This window comes from Phyllostomus hastatus, unplaced genomic scaffold (assembly GCF_019186645.2).
Source record: "Phyllostomus hastatus isolate PE091 unplaced genomic scaffold, TTU_PhHast_1.1 phas_contig_58, whole genome shotgun sequence".
Classification (NCBI taxonomy): Eukaryota; Metazoa; Chordata; class Mammalia; order Chiroptera; family Phyllostomidae; genus Phyllostomus; species Phyllostomus hastatus.
The window spans coordinates 15652950-15674742 of NW_025333916.1; the positions used below are offsets into that span (position 1 = coordinate 15652950).

The following is a 21793-nucleotide window of genomic DNA, read 5'->3' on the forward strand; positions in this document are numbered from 1 at the left end:
ACACACTATATAGGTCTCTTCCGTGGCCCTGGAAGGGTCCTTAACATTGGGTTCTTATGGTTGTTTGTTTTTGTAAAAGCTATAAAACTAAATTATTTCAAATGTAGTCAACATTTAATATTTTTTGTTATAATTTGTTTTCTCTTTCTAAATAGATAATTACCTTTGTGCCTAACTTATATTTCCAATTCTATATTCATTTCTCTGAAGAGTATTTTCTAAATAGTAGGTTGTTGAACATCTGTGTCTGTCTCTGCACTTGAGGTCAGTTCAGAGTTAATTTCTCTGAGAACAAACATAAAACACTTTTGCCCTGCAGGATGAAAAAAATGCAAACTGCAAACAAATGGAGGAGGTCAGCAGGTCCTGAGCTCTGACCACAGGGCAGATGAATGTGAAGTGGATTCAGCCACTCAGTCTTTGTTGTATAGTCTACACTCAGAAAACGTTCCCGGGAAGACAGGGCTGCGCTGGGAACCCAGGCTCAGTCTGAGGAGATACGCACTGTCAGCCAGAGGAGGGGCAGAGTCGTGGGCATGGGAGCTCAAGAAAGGAGGGGAAGGCTGGTCGAGGTTGCAACATTCATCCAAATGTCCACAGGCATATTCTCCTGGATCTGGACCCTCCTAAAGAGCAGAAAAATTAATGACACATAGAGATATGTTCATTGGAATGATTCATTGAGGTAGGAACAAGAATATGCCTTAAGGAGAATTCGAGACCTCTGAATAGGCTTCTAACTCTAATGCCTCACATAAATGTGACAACAAATTCAAGACCAGAGAAGAGTTTGGTCAGAACAATGCCATTGCTGGATTTAAAAAAAAAATGAATGTTTTGGGAAACATTTTATCACTGAGTATTTGGATATAAAGCTTAGCTTCTGAACCCAAAACTGCAAGAATAAATATTCTATAGTCAGGTATTTTGTTAAGAAAACAGTTTTTTTTTCTTTTCTTTGTATTTTCAAACTTTTGTCATAACTTTAAATTTAAGAGTTAGATAAAGAGTTGTTATTTTTAAAGTGGCTAAGTTTCACCTGGATGGATTAAGAAAGAATTCTAATGAGGGAGAAAAGCTCTTTTCTTTAAGAGCAACCCCATACCAAGCATATGTTGTTTATGAAAACTGAGGTTTTTAGGGCCCAATCTCCAAGACTAAGGTGGGTAAGAATTTGGGAGAAGAAAAAGAGAAGTCTCCAAGATGGTGAAAGTTCAAGGTCAAAAGAGGAAGCTGGCTGGTGAGAAATTCCCAGCAATTGGAATAGCAATGAATGTCCATGAACAGAAAATCTGAAATTATTCCCTGCCCTGTGCTACTGAATCCTGTGATCCTCTAATTTTTATTAAAAGTCCATGATGCTCATGTCAATGTCAGACAGCAGCTCCAGGATGTGAGAGCAAAGGGAGAAGGTGAGGTCACAAGAGGGGTGACCAAAAATCAACAGAGACAAGACACCTGACTGCCGAAAAAAACGAGAATAGAAGTCACTACAGCTCGTGTCACTCAATCCACCTCCTGGTAATTCTCAACTGTCTTGGGGAGCAGACATATTTCTCACACTAAGAGGACTGGGAAAGTAAACTAAATGTTAACTCCAACTTTCGGCCAAGATACACACTTTGCTTCCTTTCACAACTAAAAGATGGACAACAAATTTAAAACCAAAAAACAACCGGAACTGCCAGAAAATCAAACTGTATGAAAGTCCGATAACCAAGGAGTTAAAGAAGAGATATTCATTCAGATGGGTAGGAGGGACAGAGATGTACAGTGGGGGCAGAGAGGGCTTGCAGTAAGGCAGCAGCTGGTGGACTAAGTGGTCCCACATTCATGTGTGGATAACCCAGGAGGAACAACTGGGGAGCCAGACAGACCATGCAACCCAGGGCTCCAGGGTAGGAAAATAAAGCCTCAAAACCTCTGGCTGTAAAAATATGTAGGAGTTGCAGCAGGAGGAGAAACTCCCAGACTCACAGGAGAGTTCACTGGAGAGACACACAGGATCTTAGAACGTACATAAACCCACCCACCTGAGGATCAGCACCAGAAGGACTCAATTTGTCTGTGGGTAGCAGAGGAAGTGACTGAAAGCCAGCCAAGCAATCAGCATTGTTCCCTCTTGGACCCCTCCCCCACATACAGTGCCACAATGCAGTTACTGGGTTGTCCCACCCTGGCAAATACCTAAGGCTCTGCCCCTTATAATATAATATGCCCACTGAGACAAAAAAAATATATATGGCCCAAATGAAAGAACAGATTAAATCTCCAAAAATAGAACTGAGTGATGAAGTGATAGCCAACACACCAGATGCAGAGTTCAAAACACTGGTAATCAGGATGCTCACAGAAATGGTTGAATATGGTCACAAATTAGAGGAAAAAGTGAAGCCTATGAAAAGTGAAATAAAGAAAAATATACAGGGAACCAACAGTAAAGGGAAGGAAACCAGGACTCAAATCAACAATTTGGAACAGAAGGAAGAAATAAACATCTAACCAGAACAGAATGAAGAAACAAGAATTCAAAAAAATGAAGAGAGGTAAGGAACCTCCAGGACAACTTTAAACATTCCAATACCTGAATCACGGGGGTGCCAGAAGGAGAAGAGGAAGAGCAACAAATTGAAAACTTATGTGAAAAAATAATGGAGAACTTCCCCAATCCAGCAAAGGAAATAGACCTCCACAAAGTCCAAGAGGTTCAGAGAGTCCCAAAGAAGCTGAACCCAAGGAAGATCACACCAAGGCACATCATCAAGTTACCCAAGATTAAAGATAAGGAGAGAATCTTAAAAGCAGCAAGAGAAAAGGAGACAGTTGCCTACAAAAGAGTTCCCATAAGACCATCAGCTGATTTCTCAAGAGAAACCTTGCAGGCAAGATCGGGCTGGAAAGAAGTATTCCAAGTCATGATAGGCAAGGACCTACATCCAAGATTACTATATCCAGCAAAGCTGTCATCTAGAATGGAAGGGCAGATGAAGTGCTTCCCAGATAAGGTCAAGTTAAAGGAGTTTATCATCTCTAACCCCTCATTATATGAAATGTTAAAGGGACTTATCTAAGAAAAAGAAGATGATCAAAAATATGAACAGTAAAATAATAACAAACTCATAACCATCAACAACTGAACCTAAAAAACAAAAAAAAAACAAACTAAGCAAACAACTAGAAAGGAACAGAATCACAGAAATGGAGATCACATGGAGGGCTATCAGTGGGGAAGGGGAGGGGGGAGAATGGGGGAAATGTACAGGGAATAAGTAGCATAATTCATAGGTACAAAATAGACAGGGGGAGGTTGAGAATAGTACAGGAAATGGAGAAGCCAAAGAACTTATATGTATGACCCATGGACATGAACTAAGTGGGGGGGCGGGGGAGCTGGTGGGAAGGGGGATGCAAGGTGGAGGGGAATAAGGGGAGAAAAAAACAGGACAGCTGTAACAGCATGATCAATAAAATATACTATAAAAAGTAAATAAATAAATGTTAACCGAGTAAGCCATAGCATTGGAGAACATCCACCTGACCAGCATCAGGGTTACATGTGTTGCAAAATAATAACCATTATAACAACTAAATTTGACCACCTACATTTGTCCTATTTTTCCTTCACTAAATGCCCAAACCATCCTTTCAATTACATTTATTGGGATCTTGAAGTTTGCTCTAGTATCATCATAAAATGTCATTGCACTCAGTAACTGAAAGCACCATGTAGCAAACACTGCAAGGTTTACTCTACAGCGAAAAATCTGACATAAAAGCTGATTGTCCAAAAATGTAGAGAAAGCTGGATTTGTTCGTTTCAGAATCTTTCTAACTCTGGGGTGTGAGGGTGTGCAGGGACAGAGAGAGAAGAAGCAGCTGTTCGGTATTGTTCCCAGAAGGCCATGTCCCTCCATGGAGGCAGAAAAAGTGCTTCTCCACACCCCCAGAAGTAAACTTCTAACAGGAAGCTTTCTCTGAGGACCTTGTCTCACCAGTTTTCTCCTTTCTCTGGGAAACATTCTTTGACCTTTCTCTAATTCAGGGGCTCCCAACTACAGAGACAATCAACTTGATATGGTGCCCATGCAGCTTCTTAGCAATTATTTTTATGCTGTTTGCATACATTAGGTGATATCCAAGGGATTCCTTATAATAATACCACCCTTACATTAAAATATGCATTTTTAAATGAGAAAGCCTCAGTTTGTTACCCGGGAATTGTCTGCGGCTTCCAGCTACCTATTTCACCTACACATGGATTTTTTTTTTTCAGCAGGGATCCCAAAGGACTATCGGGCTATAGAGCCCTGAAAGTTGGGGCAAAGGGTAACGATATGTGGGCATGTCTACAGCAGTGTATTACACATATGAGCATCATCATTCATGTCTCAGCAGAACACAATACAAATAAAAAAAATGCCACAACTTCAGAACCACTGTCTTACTGTACAACATGCTCCAGTTTTTTTTCCATCCTATTAAAATAGCTGTTTCAAATTTTCTGAAAAACTGCTAGATACAAAACAAACAAGCAACAAATAAATTTTAATTTGTGTAAACCTCTATATAAGTCTGATACCCAACAGGAAGCAAGTACTCTCAAATTTCAGGAGGGTTTATGTACAAAGGGATCATTTATGAAGATCCCAGATGGGTACAGGAGACCCACAAGGAACAGTACAGTAACCTGGGACAAGTAGCAATGGACTTGGTACTGTCTCTGAAACCAAAGGGACAAAGGAAGAAGTTACTGAAACCCTGAAGGAGAGAGTCTTGTGGAGAAGACAATCTCGAGAGAAGCAGTGATCTTCGGAGAAGGAATGTAACCAGTTCAAGGTATTCCCTCTGGGAGAAAACCAGGGGAATAAATACTAAGCTATCTCTACTCCCTCTTTTCCATGGAGTATGATGATCATTAATGAACTCCTATTGGGTAAATCCAAGGAATAAACACTTAATTATTTCCCTGCTTTTTCCAGCATTTGACATGACCGACTATTTCTTCCATCCTAAAAGCCTTTTTTTCCTTTGATTTCTGAGACACGACTCTTTTCATGGTTTGACTTATTCCCTCTCTGATTGCTCCTACTCTAGCTTCTCTACAGATTTCCCCTTCTCATCCTACTCCATAAACAATGGGTTCCCCAGGGGTCTATAAGCAGCCTATCCTTTCTACTTGGGTGATTTCATTCATTTCTCCAACATCTACCACCTCATTTTCAACTTTGCCCCTATGCCCATGCTGCTGGACTTAGTTTGCATTTCCTGAGAAGCAGAACCTGAGACAAGGATTTGAATAAAAGTCATTTATTTTGGAAGTGACACCAGAAGTATCATTAGGAAAGCAGGGAAGTAAGACAGGGTGAAGAGAATCAATAAAGTGAACATTATCAAGCAAGAAACCACAATGGGCAAAGGTTCAGTCTTGCTGGGGAACTCCAGGAAATGGTGTAAAACACACTCTAAAATGGTTCCAGTCAAGGGACACATGAGCATGAGTATTTATACGCAACCCCTGAGTGTCATTGAACAAAGATGACTGCCCGGGGGCATCACTTCTTCAGCACTTCTAACCTTCCACAGCCTCTGAGGGCAATGGAAGCCCCTGAGGGCAGCACAGCCTCTGAGGGCAGTTATTGCAATGGTAACATGGGCCACAACGACACACTGAAATAATAAGGACCAAAGGTATATGGGCAGGACACTGACAGCACCGGCTATGTTTCCAATTTTCTAGTCCAGATCTTTCCATTTTGTCCCAGATTCATGCATCCAACCACCTACTCGGACCTCTACTAGAGGACCTGCTTACAGGAATCTACTGTCTCCTTTCCCAAGCCTACCTCACCTGTTTCTCCCTGTTTGCAGAGGCCAGCATCACCATCCGCCCAGCACCCCACATGAGAGACCTAACCAGTCACATGTGTTGTGCCAGTGGTTGCCAAGCCTCACTGAGTAGCCAACACCCTAAGTATCTCTTGCAGTTCTTTCCTCTTGTCCCATTGTCTTAGTTTAGATCCTATTATTTTTTGGCTGAACTATTGCAATAATCTTTTAATTGGCATTTCTGTCTCTATTCTATTAACACTTACATACTATGTAATTATCTTGCTTAAAATTTTCACCATTACCTAAAGGCAAGATTCTAAGTCTTTAGTTGACTGCAGCCTTCTGTTCCCTCTCTTCATTTCCAGTTTTATCTCTCTTCACTCTAAATACGTAATATAAGCCTGCCTACATGCATGTATTCATAGTTCTCTGCACACGATAGCGTCCAGTCTTTACGTATGTGTTTCCTTCGGCCATGTTTGTCTTTCTTCACATTAGCTACCTGGACAACTCCTACTCACTTCAACATCACTTCTTTTGCCATATTGTTCCAGATGTACCGGGAAGACAGACATCTCTCAGGCTACGCTCCTGCAACACTAACAATTACAAGGCAATAATCCCCTATCTGCTGGGTTGATAATAAAGGCATCCATGGGAATAGTGTGAGTTGTATATCTGAAGATCAGAACACACCAGAAGTATGGTAAAAATACAGAAACTAAGTTGACAAGTATAAGATTGTTCATGATAATGTTGAACGTTAGATGTGAAGACCACAGACCCTTTTTTAAGAGGTCTCTTTTTCATTCAAGGAGTCTGAGTGACAAGTAGTCTCAGTTCTGGGAATCCACTATGATGACTCGAATAAGGCCTTTCTAAAGTAGAACTAGATGATGAAGATTCAGATTAGTGAGTACTTCAGTGGACTTCCTTGCCACATCCATCATAGCTTGCTTTACCGTTAATAAATATTTTCTAATCTGATTAACACTCCTGCCCTTCAGCCCTTCAGGCTGCTGTGCTGATACTTGACCTCTGCTGTTCCAGACCCCCAGCATCCTTACTGAAACTAAGGATTCCAGTCCAAGGGTAGCATCTCCTACCTTCACTCACGGCCTACAGAGGACAGCCACTAACAGCACTTTTCAAAAATGCTGATGCTGTGTTCCCAACATATTTCGCAGTGCTCTGACAAAAGAAGGGCCTTCTGGGCCCCCACAGAGGAAAACAGTTATGCAGGAGGGGGAGAGCATGACAAATCTGTTCCTACATTCTAATTCTCTAAGTTATTTAGTTTCTTTAAGAGATTTCTGGTAGCGACTTCATTTTAGTATATGCCACTGTTGAGTAAAAATTTTAGTCAACCAGCTGAGAAAACTGTTAAAAATATTCCCAGCTGTTCAAACTAGCACATTCCATCTAAAATCCAGTAAGAAAAACTGTCTCAGAAAAATTCAGCCCAATCTAAAATTATTCACCTCACTCTCTGAGTTAGCACGTCCAGAATCCATTCCCACATATATTCATTTCTCCCAGTCTTTTGCTGCATAAATTAGCAAAACCTTGCTGTTTTATTCTTCCAGATTTGACTTTGCAGTTGGCTTCCTGGGATATGCTAGAACATGAGTCTACTTGCCTACAGGCATTAAAGCAAACTGGCACCCTCCAGCAAAGTAACTATCTCCAGTGAGACTATTGCAAAGTTTTCAAGCAGGAAAGGAATAAATTCATCTCCCAGGGGGCTTACTTCTGCTAGCAAGAAAAACTCTGTGGAGTTTGGGGGTTCAACATTCTTATTAAAGTCATCTAAATTCTCCCCAAAGTTACCATCCCTATTTCAAGCTTCCTCTCATTTGTAATAAATGCTCTTATGTTCATATAAGAGATCTGGCAAGGTTGTGAATTCCACTTGTAATGCAGTTTACCCATTTGCAGGATTAGACCTGGGTCTGATTTTCAACTATGTCAGCCCTTTGACAAGAGAGAAGAGATCCTTGCAGATCAGTCACAGAAACCAAAGCTACATTCACAGCCATTAATATAGCCAGAAGAAATGTCCAACATGAGACTGTCCTAACAGAAATCCCACAGTCACTGTCATCCACTACTTGATTTCAAAAATGGGACTAGATTATGGACCCGTCCACACAGCTGCCCAGAAGATCCGGTTTCTCTGTGCATGACCTCTACCCAACATTGTTCCTATCTGCATTCTGTTTTGTGTGGGGGTATCTCAGAATCAAGGTCATGTATGGAAATCTTGTTAGGGAAATACAATGTATATTTTATATACTTAAGATCTCTTTAACACAGAAGGCACATTAGAAAAGATTTGGCCAAGATACAAAGTGAGCCAATCTCCAGTATCTGCTAAACACTGAAAGAGATTATGGGGAAATCCATATGGAAGGAAACGGGAGAAAGATTAGTGGTGGCTACAGATTTTCTATTAAAGAAGAGTTTTGGGGTCACTGTCTTGTTGGAAGGGGGCTTAGGGATTTACCTTGAATCATAGCAAGCACACTGTTCTTACTTAGCTCATTTGTTTATTTCAACTGGCAGCTAGGAGAGCTAATGGAGGTCTAAATCAATAAATGAAATGAACATTCACATCACAACCAAATGGGGAAGGTAAAATGGTACCAAGATTATTACCCCTACTTCACAGAGTGACCTGGGCTGCCTCTAAGTAGCAAAATAAATGACAGGAAAACCCTTGAATAAAGTATTCTACCATATTGATAAAGAGTTCCCCCCTAAATAGTTCTGTGAAAGTTGTGACATGATTTCTGAACAATGAAAATTATGTTAAAGAGTATTTTAAATTCAGATCTTCCAGATGACCTTGGATTTATTATTTCTACACTTTCCACCTCCAAACTGGCACAGGAAAGAAGAAACAAGTGTGTCTTCCCTTCTTTACATTGCACTGGTGGTTTTTAGTTGTTTGTCTGGCATTTTTTTTATCTCCCTAGCATGAAACATTCTTTTGCTTTCAAAGTAGCTTTGAGGCAATGAACAATCATATTTATCTTTGTGGGATTCCTGAGAATTCCTTTTTCTTTTTAATATTTTTTCTTTTGCATTAATAACTATTAAGATTCAAGGTTCCTAACAAGGTAGGAAGCAGTGGCAAGAGGGGTTCAGGTAGGGGGATAAGGAGAGAACACCAGGCTTGGCTAGGCGGGCCACTGCCGGAGGTCCATGGGAGCTCTGGGGCAGAAGGCTCTGGAAGGAGCAGGCTGGGCATCAGTGAATGGTGTATCGTACACTGTCCTGACTGGGGATCAAACCCACCACCTTTTGGTCTACGGGATGATGCTTCAACCAAGTGAGCCACACCAGCCAGGACAAGAATTCTTTTTACATTGCCCGAAGTCTACCTAAGCAGGGAGATACTTTAAAATGTATTTTTGGCATGTATTTCTTGTTTTTTAATCAAGCCGTTTGGTGAAAACCTTGCATCAGAAGTCAAACAGCAAGAACAGAAATGGCTCCCCTCAGAGCCCACTGTGGCCTTGGTGAGGGAGAAAAGGCCTGTGCTGCTACACATACACTTTGCAGATCTCCTGGGTTCTCAGTTCATAGCACTCAACTCCCTGGCTCCTCAGCAGCTCCTTCTCTTCTGCTGCATCTCGAGCTTTCAGCTGAGGAAAGCGGGCCGGAGACGGGATGAAGTCATAGTGCCGGTCCAGATACCGCAGGTAGATGAGCATGTGCAGGGCGTAGGCCAGAACCAGCAGCAGGATCAGGGACATGGCCAGGCCGATCAGAATGGCTGGTGAGAAGGAAGGGGCGCAGTCTCGGGCCTTGGCAAACTGTCCCCCCTTGATGGTAAAGCCTTGGATCTGTCAGGAGAGAAAGAAGAGCTGAAGTGACATACTCTGTCTCTCCTGTGAGTCTGCTTTCCAGACGGGCCGGGGGATCTGGACCCCTCATTCCAAATTTAAGATGTTGTGCCCATGTTTTCTAAATAATTTAAGCACACGATCTAACAAATGTGAGTGTGATTAGGGGACAGTAAAACTAGATTTTCATTCAAGGCTGACCCAGAAACACCTCTAGGATACACGATTGTCATAATTAAGAGGCTCATGAAATGCAAGGCTCTGAAATAAAACCTTTATTTCAATGATCTGAAATAAACCTTCTTTCAATCTGATCCTTAGGAGTGTTCTCATTCATAAACCACAACTGCTGCAGTGTCTCTGAGATTCAATCACACTCAAAATTTTATGTGTTAGTATAAATTTCACAAAGAATTTCATCTCAGTTCTTCTGCCTTTGATTCTGTTGACAGAAATTACACAGGAAACTCTTTTAAGGGAAAAATAACATGGTTCCCAATTATGTAAAGCATGGAAAATAATAAAAGCTAACACTTATTGAAGGTTTTTTATGTATCAGATGCTGTCTAACTCATTTAATATTTACAGGAGCCTGTAAGTTACTACTTTATCTCTTATGGGTGAGGAGACTGCAGCACAGATAAGTTAAGTAACTTGCCCAGAGTCACGCAGCAATAAGTACAGTAAAGCTATAAAGTGAAAGGCAGCCAGTCTAGCTTCAGAGTCCCTTGCCAGTTGACTGCTCCTAACTCCTGGTGTGTTCTGTCTCTTCTCCCGCCCATCATCACCTCTCTCTTTTTATCTGTTGTGTCCTGCAGACTCATACTGTTTTGGGAAGAGCTATGTAGCTGCGGCCCCTCCTTACTTCCTACCGAGAGTACAAAGGAAAGCTTTCCCATATGTGCAAATGAAGTGGTGTAATTAGATGGAACCCAGAGAGGTTCAAGTCAACAACCTGGCTCTGATATCTAAATACTGTCACAATGAAAGAAACAAGGCTACAGGGTAATTACTTTAAAGGGAGCAATCAGTTCTGAAGGCAACCCCTACATTTAGCTGGCTTTTACAATATAACCCTACACTGTGTCACTTCATTTAGATACCTGGTCAATTTTTTTAAAGTACATCAGAAAATTGAATTATCCATGAGTGCTTTACTGAGAAGTCATTTTTATGACTTAAGTAGGCACAGTAGCATTTTTCTGTGCTAAACTGATTGTAGCCACTCACCGTGCCACAGACTTTCGGGGCCTTGCTCACCCGATTGTCTGCTCTAGAGTGAATCCAAAACAGCTTCTGAAGGAGATTCTCACCTGGCTTCTGGGGGCCTTGGCCTGCCCCCTCTGTGAGGAGGTAACATGGCCTAGTCTTCGAATTAGTGATTGAACAGTTACCAGAGATGGCCTCATTCGATGCTGCAACTGCAGCCGAGGAGAATGTCCTCACACTGACTGCCCTGTAATTCTTAACAAGACTTGGTGAGTCAAACAGTATCTATGGACAATGCTGAAGGTATATTGTCCGTCCATTTTCTGAACTAGAGATCGCAAGTACTGTGTATCAAGCCCACAGGTGAGTTTTGTTTGGCCCAGAGCTCTGAACACCCTGAAAATTTCCCATTAGAATCCAGATGTCCAGCTTCTACTGAAAAGTCAAAAGATCTAGCAATACTTGGTCTGCATTCCTACAAAGCAAAGGTATCTGTAGTTGAATAACACATGCTCTTTGTGATGCTGGCTACACTTTGCCAGCATCCCCAGCTGGCCTACACAAGACATCTACACTTCATTCCTAGAACAAGCCAGGTCAGCAAAGCTGCATGTGTGGGACGCAGCCTTCCTGCACACCCCTGAGCCACCATCACCACCATCGCCTCTTCCTGGATTGAGCTTGCATTCTGCCGCGTGCTTACATTAAGGGTGTTTCAACAACCCCCAGTGCTGCGTTCACTGAAGGCCACCGTCCAAGATGTTGGTACCTGCTGCACAACAGGGATGGACGTAGTGCTCACACACACATTTTCAGTAGTGTTACAGAGCCCATGAAAGCAGGTGACCGGGTGATTCCTTCTCATGCTGGCTGCCCCAAAGCTTCAGAGACAAAGTACTGAGCCTGCTCCAGCCAGGGCAGAGAGATGGGCTTGTGGTTTTGTGTACCAGCCTCACCAGATCTAACTGATCTTTCCTTCCTTTGTTTTGCTTTATCCTCATGTCTTGGCCAATTTAGCAAAATTATTTTTCTTGTAGTATGTCTGTAAGTCACCTTAAGTCATGTCTGAAACAAGGTGGAGGCATAAATCAGTCACTTCTTCCATTCTAACTAGGTGAGATTATGTGTAAATTAGTCCTTTTCATTATTACCATCTTATTGTCCTTTCTTCCTGCTTCTTTTTTTAAAGGGCAAGAGAGAGAATATATATATAAAAGTGTTAGAGAGTCTTTGGAGTTGGACTATCCAGAACTCAAATTCTATCATTTACCAGGGATAACGTTTTGAAAAATTACGTAATCATCAGTGCTCCAGTCACCTCATCTGAAAAACAATGGCCACAGTCCTGACACACAGAGGGGACTCATAAACAGTAGTCATTGCTAATCCATGCCTGACAGGGTCCTGGTGTTGCCATGTATATTAGGCAATGAATTCTTTACATCTGTAAGGATAGGTAGTAAACTGAGAAGGCGAAGTAACTTGCCCAGGTGGCTGAGACGTAATTGGAAACCAGTGCTGTTGGGCTCCAGAATGCAAGCTCCCTCCCTACCCCACGCTGCTTCTCACCTCTCCAAGGCCGGGGTTGAAGGTGTAAATATATATACAAGGTCCAGCAGGAGCAAGGCTTGCTGGAGTGTGGGAGGTAGAGTACGAGAGTATCTTTCACGAGATGGGCAGCAGGTAGAACATTTCACCTAAAATGTCAGGGTGTGCTTGACTGTGATATTGTTATGTTACAGAATTATATGCTTAGGACTTTGTAATAAATGATTTTGTAATAAAAAAGGCATTATTTGTGCCAGAGTCTGTATGTATATGTGTATGTATATACATATTTTTCCCATGCATATGTATATATATGGAAAAGACTGGAAAATACCCATAAAAGGGACAGCCCTGCCTGGTATTTCAGTGAGTTGCAAGAACAAGTCAAAGTTTTTCTCACAGGTAAACAGAAGAACCTGACAGATGTCTCTCAGCCTGAGGTTCTAGTGGTGAAAAAGAACCTCTTCTGCCCCCATGCCTTTCCCCAAATACTTTTAAGAGGATCTTTCAGATATTTTTGACTCCCTGGCTGACAGCTCCATTCCTACACTAACTACCAAAGCTGTCACTCACACCACAGCTGTACTTCTTATCTCCCTGACAGGATCACTGCTCCACTCCCTGAAGGAAATAAAATAATTGTTTGATAATTCCTCTCCCTAGAAGGGCCTCTTGCTCCAGGACGTGTCAGTCGCTGGGCTTCAGGCCACAGCTTCGCTCGGGCTTAGGCTGCTGGCATTCCTCCCTGATAATTTATTAGTGAGCGGACGCACCTGAATGTAAAATGAAGCGGGCTGGTGGGTATGTAGGGAGAGGAGATACCCTATCCTATCCAGTTTCACACCTTAGAGGATAAAGAAAAAATACTTCTGTAAAGGTATCCACTCATTTCTTTCCCTTAAATAGCTGGGTTTCTATTTCAGGTGTTTTCAAACAAACACTGAGTTTCTTAGACACCAAATACACAGAAGAATATGTTTCAGTTTATTACCTGGAAATCAACAAAAGTGACCTCCCACGAGCTTGATACATCATCCACGTCGCTGGGCAACAGGAGGGCATCGTACTGCTGTAGGCTGCTGACGCGCTGGCAGTGATAGGAATAACTCGAAGGAGCATATATGCCAGTTGCATTAAAAGTTGCTTGGATTGAATTATTAAAAATAACTTCAATTTGGTGCAAGCTAAACCAGCTCTGTCTGGAAAACTTGTTGTAATTGGTAAGGGTGAATCTGAAAGTAATCATAAAACAGCGTTACCCCAAAGCACAGCTACCTTTGCTGACACAGGACACCGTCTATAAACAGTACAATCGCGCCCTCTTTTGTCAGATAGTAGAACTGGCTCGAAGGCAGCCTTTCACTTTGCTCCTGAACCAGAGCTTCTGGCTGGGTGGGAATGAAAGCAGAAGACCGGGCAACCCCCCAAAGTGAGCGATACAATTCCTACAAAAGGACAGACACAAAAAGCTTGGTGTTTTTCCTGTTTTAGAATCAACACTTGATTTTGTTATTGCAAAAAGAATTGAGAAAAACTTAAATGGACTTCAGTATGGAATTACCTAAATAAATAATGGTCAAAATTTATAGTAATGGCTCTTACTATGTGTCAAGCACTCATCTGTGTTTTTTATGTACATTTTCTTTAACCTCCACTACAATGCAGAAGATAGATAATATTATCCTCATTTTACAAATGAGGAATGTAAGACACAGAGGGGTTAAATATATAACTTGCGCGAGTTCACCCACAGGGCAAGTATTAGAGCCGAGCTTTGAATGCAATCTGGAGACCAGAGCCCTAGTTCTCAGGCATTTTAGAATTGAATGCTCTCCAGCCATAAACATGTTATAGTGTGCATATGCCATGATCATTTTCATCCTTTAAAGAAAAAGTGTGACTGCACAGAAAAAAATCCTGGAAAGACAGAGATCAAAATGTTAATAGTGATTACAAATGGTGGTTGAATTATGGGTGATTTTCATTTTCTTCTTTTGATGATAGCTCAATATTTTCTGAATTTTTCTGTTACCAATGGACACGTATTACCGTATCTTAGTTTAGGCTCCTACAGACGCAGACCCTGAGACAAGAATATACAAATACAGGGAGTATTTTTGGAATGTGATCCCAAATTTGGTAATTTAATTATTCAAAATATGTAGAGTGGAGAGAAGATAAATAACAAAAGAATGTTAGGTGGCCAAAAAGGACACATTATTAAGCAAGTTTCCACTCTGGGCAGATGGGACCTGATGCGCATGGGGAATGCTGGGAGCCACAGCAGAAGACGAGCCTCTGAGTCGCCTCACAGAGGGTGAGGGAGCCGGGGCGTTTCTGGACCTCTGTGGGTCAGCGGCTCTGGGCTTCTGGGGTAGCGATGGGAGGCAGTGGGTCCGGCTGGCCAGAGAAAACTTTCAGGCAAAGAAAGACTGGCAATTGAAAGTTGAGGGAGTGGACTGCTGTGCTCTCCAGTGGAAATGCCCGAGGGGATATATAGGTACTGACAGTGTCTGTGCACACCTTTATCACCAGAAAAAATAATCATAAGCTCTTTTCCTTTTGGTAAAAATGTATGATTTGAATAAAAAATATTCATTTCTATATCAAACAGATACACACACATGTGTTTATTGTGGGATTCTATTTTTCTTACAGGGTTTCTCTGAAAGGTGAAGGCATGCATTTCCTCCATGATTAGCAGTGAAACACTGATGTTCCATTGTATGTAGGCAAGTGTTCTGTGGAGAGAGCTTTCCAAGGTTAGACATGGTAAACACTGGGTTAACCAAGGTACCAAGCACAACAACCTTCCTACAGAGCTTGTCTTCACAGAAACCTTAATATACACATCGACCCTACGAATCTCCAAGAGGAGCATGTGGTGTGCAGTCTTTCTCAAGTGTGTCTGACCACAGAATGCCTCTTCGGGGCAATCTTCTAAACACTTGCAGAGAGTGGACGCAGGTCACAGATCGCAGCTTAGGAGAGGCTGCCCATAAACATTCTGCAGGTTTTCATGTAATGTGAAAGACACAGCTGCTGTCTCCACTAAGAGGTGGATCTTATGGCAATGGAAACAGATTTTTATAAGAAAAATATGTAATTAATTAAAATTGCCACCCTGCACCCTTCCTTAGAGCAGCTCCTAACTGCTTGGATAAACCACTTCTGGCGGATGCGCACGTCCACACATGAACACAGAAAAATGTAGGCCCGTGTCAACCGTCCACTAGGGGTTTCAGCTAACAGACACTTTCTCGTTATTGCTGAAGGACGTGTGGTTCATCGAAAGGGGCTATACAGAACATAACTTCAACCCAGAGCCTCAGCCCTTGGAGCTTTCAATATGTTTTATCCTTTGCTCAGAGGAAAAGAGTAACACATTCTCACATTCATGTACTCATGTGTTCTCTAGGTCCCTCAGTGAGGAAACTACAGATGCTTTGGTAAAAACTAAGGAAAGTATTACTATAAGATCCCATCACATGACACCACTACTTTTCAGGGTAATTAGGTACATGTGACATTTCGCATGTCGCTGCTTAGCACGCAGCAGGCCCTCGGTGCTGACGTGTTGAATGAATAAACACTGTGTGTGGAGCTAATATGAAGTGCTGAGCCTATGGAACCCCAAAGTGGTCTCCATACCTACCTTATATCAAGACCTTTGGGATTTTCAGCATCGTCGAATTTCAGAGACAATCTAAGAACACAGAAACAACACAGTCCATCAAAGTGGGAATAACCCTTACTTCACACTACACTCAATAATTACTTTAAAATGAATCATGGACCTACATGTAACAACTAAAACTAAAAAACTTAGTGAAGAAACATAAAAAGACATTTTTGCAATGATTTCTTTAAAAATCACAAAAGTATGAACCATAAAAAAATCAATAAATTGCACTTTATTAAATTCAAAAACTTTGCTCTTCAAAAGACACCATTAAGAACACAAAAAAGGCAAACCATTAAATGGGAGAAAATATTCACAACACATACACATAGAGAATTTGTGTCTGGAATATAACAAGTAGCATTAACAATTCAATAATAAGAAGACAACCTGTGCACCAAAAGAAGGGGTTCCCTGGAAAGTAACCTCACAGGGTGATCTGATCATGAATTCCTAACTGGGCAGGTCATGGCAGGTAGTCAGGCCCCAGGCATATACCTTGTTATTAAGAGGCTTATCTTGGTCTTAAGTAAGCCTTGCCCATTGTTCCTGTGCATCTAAGTTAACACAACTTTGAAATAAGTGTAACCGCCCTCAAAAAAGCCCATAATCTTACTAACTATCCTGTAATTCAATCACTGCTTTGCATTCCCCACCTCCGTGCAACCTTCCTTACCATCCAGCCTTAATTTCAAATGCGTGGAAGAAGCTGAAAAACTGATATTCTCCAAAGCATTTGGGACCTTACTCTCCAGCACACGTCATCAGCTTGGCTCAAATAAACTCTTATAAAAAAAATCTCCAGAAAGTTCAGACATTTCTTATGTCAACAAAAACCAAACTTAAAAATGATCGAGAGACAGGCACTTCACAAAGAAGATATACTCACGGCCAGTGAGCACAGGAGAAGATGCTCAGTGTCGTCAGTCATCAGGAAAATACAAAGTGAAACCACTGTACGATGCCCCTGGTGCAGAAATGAGCACGGCTCAAACTTTTAAAAAAATATCTACACTTAAGTTTTTTAATATTGTCACTAAACAGCAAGTGGGGTCCTCCTGCCTACAGCCACCCTGTAGGAAAAATTCCAGAGGCAGTGTTTTGGTGATAAGGGAAAGGAGTTATTCAAAAGCTACACAATTTTGGAATAACAGCTTTCCATTCGTGTTAGCCACTTAAGCCTATTAATTAAGGCTAAAATCTTTAACTCCTGAGTTCCCCTATGTCCCCCGCATTAGTTTTTAATTATCTTACTTCTAAGGATTAGTCTACAAACAAAACAACGTAAGATAAAACAGCTACACAGTTTAGGGAGAATGGCAGGCTTCTGCCTCAGAACCCTTCTTCGCCTCTAGAACTCTCGAAGAAGAACAACCCTGCCACCCTCTGCCAGGCCAGCGTGAGCCCAGACTGCACCTGGAGTTTCTTCTCCCATGCAAAACACCGTCCTTTGGGAAATGCAGGCAGCTGCAGCTCAATCATCCAAGCATCCTTGAGGAAAAGGGCCTGAGAGCCAGTCTCTGCCCTCCTCTCATTTTAAATCTTGTGCTCATACTTCCAAGCACTCTAGAGTCGTTCAGCTTCTCAGCCAGTCCTGTCCTAGACTGCTTACCATTGCCTCGGGCAACCTCCTCCTACAGCCCCTCCCTTACAGATCCTCCCCAGAGATCTGATCACTACTGATCTCTATGTCAATATCTATATTTATTCACAATTTCCTGAAAGTTCACTTGAGATTTTCTGGAGCAGAGACAAATTATTCCCTATCCATAGGAATAAGCACTTAGGTTCCCTTTTAACCTTGTTCCTCCCCCTGAGAACGTGTTGGGAGCCAGATGTCACCCCCGCACCTGCTGCAGTTTGTGACACATGTGAGGGACACCAGAATTATTACAATAGGCTAGTAATCCAGGACAAAACAGGAAACAGAAAAACTGAGACAGATAGTTAAACGGCCAGTTTACTGCCATCTAGTAAATTGCAAAATTCTGTCTTCCCTAACCAAGGGCACTGGAGAGTAAATCATTTACACTTCTTCTCCCGTATCAGAGGGTAAATTGCTTAAATCACTCTCCTCAGGGAGACAGATAACAAAAATCCAATTAGTGCCATTTGTGCCAACCACACCCAGGGATGGACGGAGTAGGGGAAATAAATCCCATTTGGGTGTATCAGCATAAAGCTGAAGAATACTGTATTAAGACCATCCCCTAAGACTTCCCCTGAACTCCATTTGCACAAGGTCCCAGGGTGCTCTCTCCCTCCCAGGGCACGCCCATGCCTTTCTTCTCTCTCAGGGTTGCCCCTCCTATACCCTAAAGGTCCCCAACATAGCCCTGGAACCAGGGGCACAATGGGCAACTGCAGCTCAGCCCAGCTAACCCCTGAACCTGTCTCCAAGAGCCCCTTTTATCTGACTTCCCGATGAGTCAAAGCAGCCCAGTGTAGGCTCTCTCCTGTTGCTTCTTCTATCCTAAGCCCTTCCTTGTTTCACTGTCCCCAACTTTATTAACATACTCTGACAGTCCTCTAGACTTATAGGTGCAGAGCATGAGGATAGCTCATGAGGGGCGGGGGTTGGGGAGTGGAGGGACTGAGCAAAAAGGAAAAAGGACTCATGGACATGGACAACAGGGTGTTGATTGCTGGGGGAGGTGGGTATAAGGGGACTAAGTGGTAATGGAAAAAAATACAATAAAGATTAAATAAAAAAACTTTCCTGGGAAAGAAAAAGGGTACATACCTGGGTACCTACATCAGAATGTAAGCAGATGAGTTTCACTAGCCTTTGTGTGGGAGCCAATAGCTCCCCGTAATAGAGACAGATGGCTGCCAGTCTAACACCATGGTAAGTGAACACGTGTCTCCAAGGGGGTGATGAGAGGCCTCTCCAGGTTTCCAAATCCTGGGATGCCTCCCCAGTCCTGAGCTCATTACTATCTGACGACTAAACATTTTCCTCTGAAAAAGAATCTCTTACTGAACCATGAGGCTTATCTTTTAACCCAGGTCTCAATGAACAGTATTCAGAAATTACTAACCATGTGGAAACAAAAACATTTTCTCTACAGTCCACTGTGACCACACCAATGTTGGTGAGGATGTGAAACAACAGGAACTCTCATAAGATGATGGTGGAAAGGGAAATGGTATAAGTACTTTTAAAAAGTTGGCAGTTTCTTAAAATATTAAACATATATCTACGATATGTTCCAGCCATTCCACTCCTAGGTATTTATCTAAGAGAAATGAAATATGTGTTCCTACAAAGACATACATGACTGTTTACTGCCAGTTTATTTGGAAAGTTTTCCAAAAAGTTCAGAAAAAAAACAAATTTCCATCAAGAGGTCGATGGTCTCAAGAAGTTGTGATATATGCATATAATGGTGTATTTATTACTCAGCAATAAAAAGGAACCTGCCCTTAATAAGTGCAATAACACGGAAGAGTATTAAAATCATTATGCTAAAGTGAAAGAAACCAAACTATAAAAGCATGCACGCTATATGATCACATTTATATAAAATTGGAGGAAGCACAAACTGACCTAGGATGACAGACAGCAGTTCAGGGGCTGCCTGGGGAGGTGGCGGGTTGGTGGGGGGGCGGGGGGGTGGATCAGCGATGGCTTCCCAAGGAGCCCAGGAAACCTTGAGGGTGACGGAAGTGGTTGCTGCGTGGACTGTGGTGAGGGTTTCATAGGGGGATACATGTGTCAGAGCTGATTAAACTGTACACTCAAAATGCTGTTTGGGCATTTCACTCACATTTCAATAGGTTAAAATAGGAATGATAAACTAAATAAATAATTAAAGGGGAAAATGTTAAAAATGTAAATGTACAACAGATGACAATGGCACGTGACATTATAACATATAGAAGTTATTGCATCTCAATATGTTATGAAACCAAAAAAGCAAAAGTACCTAGTTATAAGTTTTAAAAATACCATGCATCGCCCTGACTGGCGTAGCTCAGTGGATTGAGCGCGGGCTGCGAACCAAAGTGTCGCAGGTTTGATTCCCAGTCAGGGCACATGCCTGGGTTGCGAGTCATGACCCCCAGCAACCACATATTGATGTTTCTCTCTCTCTCTCTTTCTCTCTCCCTTCCCTCTCTAAAAAAAAAATAAATGAATAAAATATTTAAAAAATACCATGCATTTATAATCTCATTCATTTGGTTCTACTTACTAGGAAATACAAATGTCAGTGGTTGAGTTGGTTTATTTTAATGCCATCTATGGAAAAAAGAAAGGGATATCTAAAATAAACTATAAATAAGATTGCTAAGAGAAAAATTTTTATTTTCTAACATCATAAGCTTAGCCACCTTAGATATGCTCATTAACAAACACACTAGAAGCTGATTTACTCAGTAAAGCAAGTTTTCAGCAGTATTTTGATAGTCTGTTACAAATTACTGCAAATACTTTAAAGAACTAAAATGCATATCTTGAATGCACTTCATAAATTTGAGTGGTCACTCATTCTAACAGAAATTTCCCTAGTTCTGTTGTGTGACAGCTAGCAATGAGCAGCCAGAGGGGAAAGAAAGCAGGGCCCGGACCATTGCAATTGAACAAAGAACTTAACACAGGAGGCTGCAAACAAGAGGGAGACCTGTCTCACCAACCAACTCGGCAGGCCTGAGCCTGGTCTGACAAGATTGCCCATCATTCCAAACATCACAAGCAAAACTATGATAGCACCGGAGGAGGGGAGCCCTTGAAAGTCTGTGTATCGTCCCCACCAGCCAGGAAAGAAAGCCTCTGTAACTGTCCCAAGATCTGGAAGTGAGAGGGGAAGGGAGAACCTAGAAACTGACTAAAGCGTACAACGCTAACCCGTGAATGTCAAGGGTCAGCACACTCAGATTATAGCTGAGTGCCCACTGATGGCCAGGTGCTCAAAGGTATAGAACAGTTTACTAACAAACTTACTAACAAATTTATTTCCTCTATACAGGTGGCATTCAGATTAGCCGGGTGCCTACTTACAGCTCTGTGCTTGTGTGTTTTCATAAATAAACTTGCTCTCTCATTCCACTATACGTGTATGTGTTTGTCTCTTGCCTGGATTCTTATCTTATCTCAGTTCAGCAAGGCAAGAACTGAGGAGGGGGAGCCCCTGACTCGGGTATCCCCGTAATCTCTTTTGGTACCTGACTCAGATCCCACCCTTGTCTTCCACTGCCCAAAGCACGGTGCGTACAGTCCTACCAGCCACGTTGTGCTGCCTGTTTCACCTTCAGGGTTAACAGGGAGATGCAGTGGTAGGAGAAGGGGTTATTCACACACACTGGGGCTGTGTTTGGAAGCAGAAACAGGGATAAGATCTAAAATGAGTGCTCAGGTTTGCCTGGGCTCTGAGCACTGAGGAGGAACATCCTCTCTCTGGTCTGAGTTCTCAGGCACCCCTACGTGAGTGGGGGCCTTGTGGAGGTATCTGGGGTTTAATCCCTAAGACGTGTAGGGTTCTCATAGGGAACTCCCATCATTGTAACATAACTTTGGCTCATCCAAGGATGTGCAAATTAAGGGTTGGTCACCCAGCACTCTGAGCCCCCCTGGCTGTTTTGGACGACCAGGGGAGAAACCAAGGCACGTAAGAGAGTGGGGGGGGGGCGGTGACCAAAGGTGTAATGGAGAGCCTTGGGGAGCCCCGCTCAC

The 21793-nt window shown here is 42.2% G+C and overlaps 1 protein-coding gene across 1 annotated transcript in view; it reads right to left on the bottom strand.

Moving 5' to 3' along the window:
- Positions 1-5350: 5350 nt before the first annotated feature.
- Positions 5351-21793, bottom strand: part of LOC123824529 (V-type proton ATPase subunit S1-like protein) — a 30676-nt gene continuing 14233 nt past the window's right edge. Inside the window, exons 5-7 of the mRNA XM_045847725.1 lie at positions 16093-16143; positions 13429-13669; positions 5351-9680 (exon numbers count right to left, since the gene is read on the bottom strand). Coding sequence (XP_045703681.1) covers positions 9378-9680; positions 13429-13669; positions 16093-16143 — 595 coding nt within the window. The 3' untranslated portion in view covers positions 5351-9377. The remainder of the gene's footprint in view (positions 9681-13428; positions 13670-16092; positions 16144-21793) is intronic.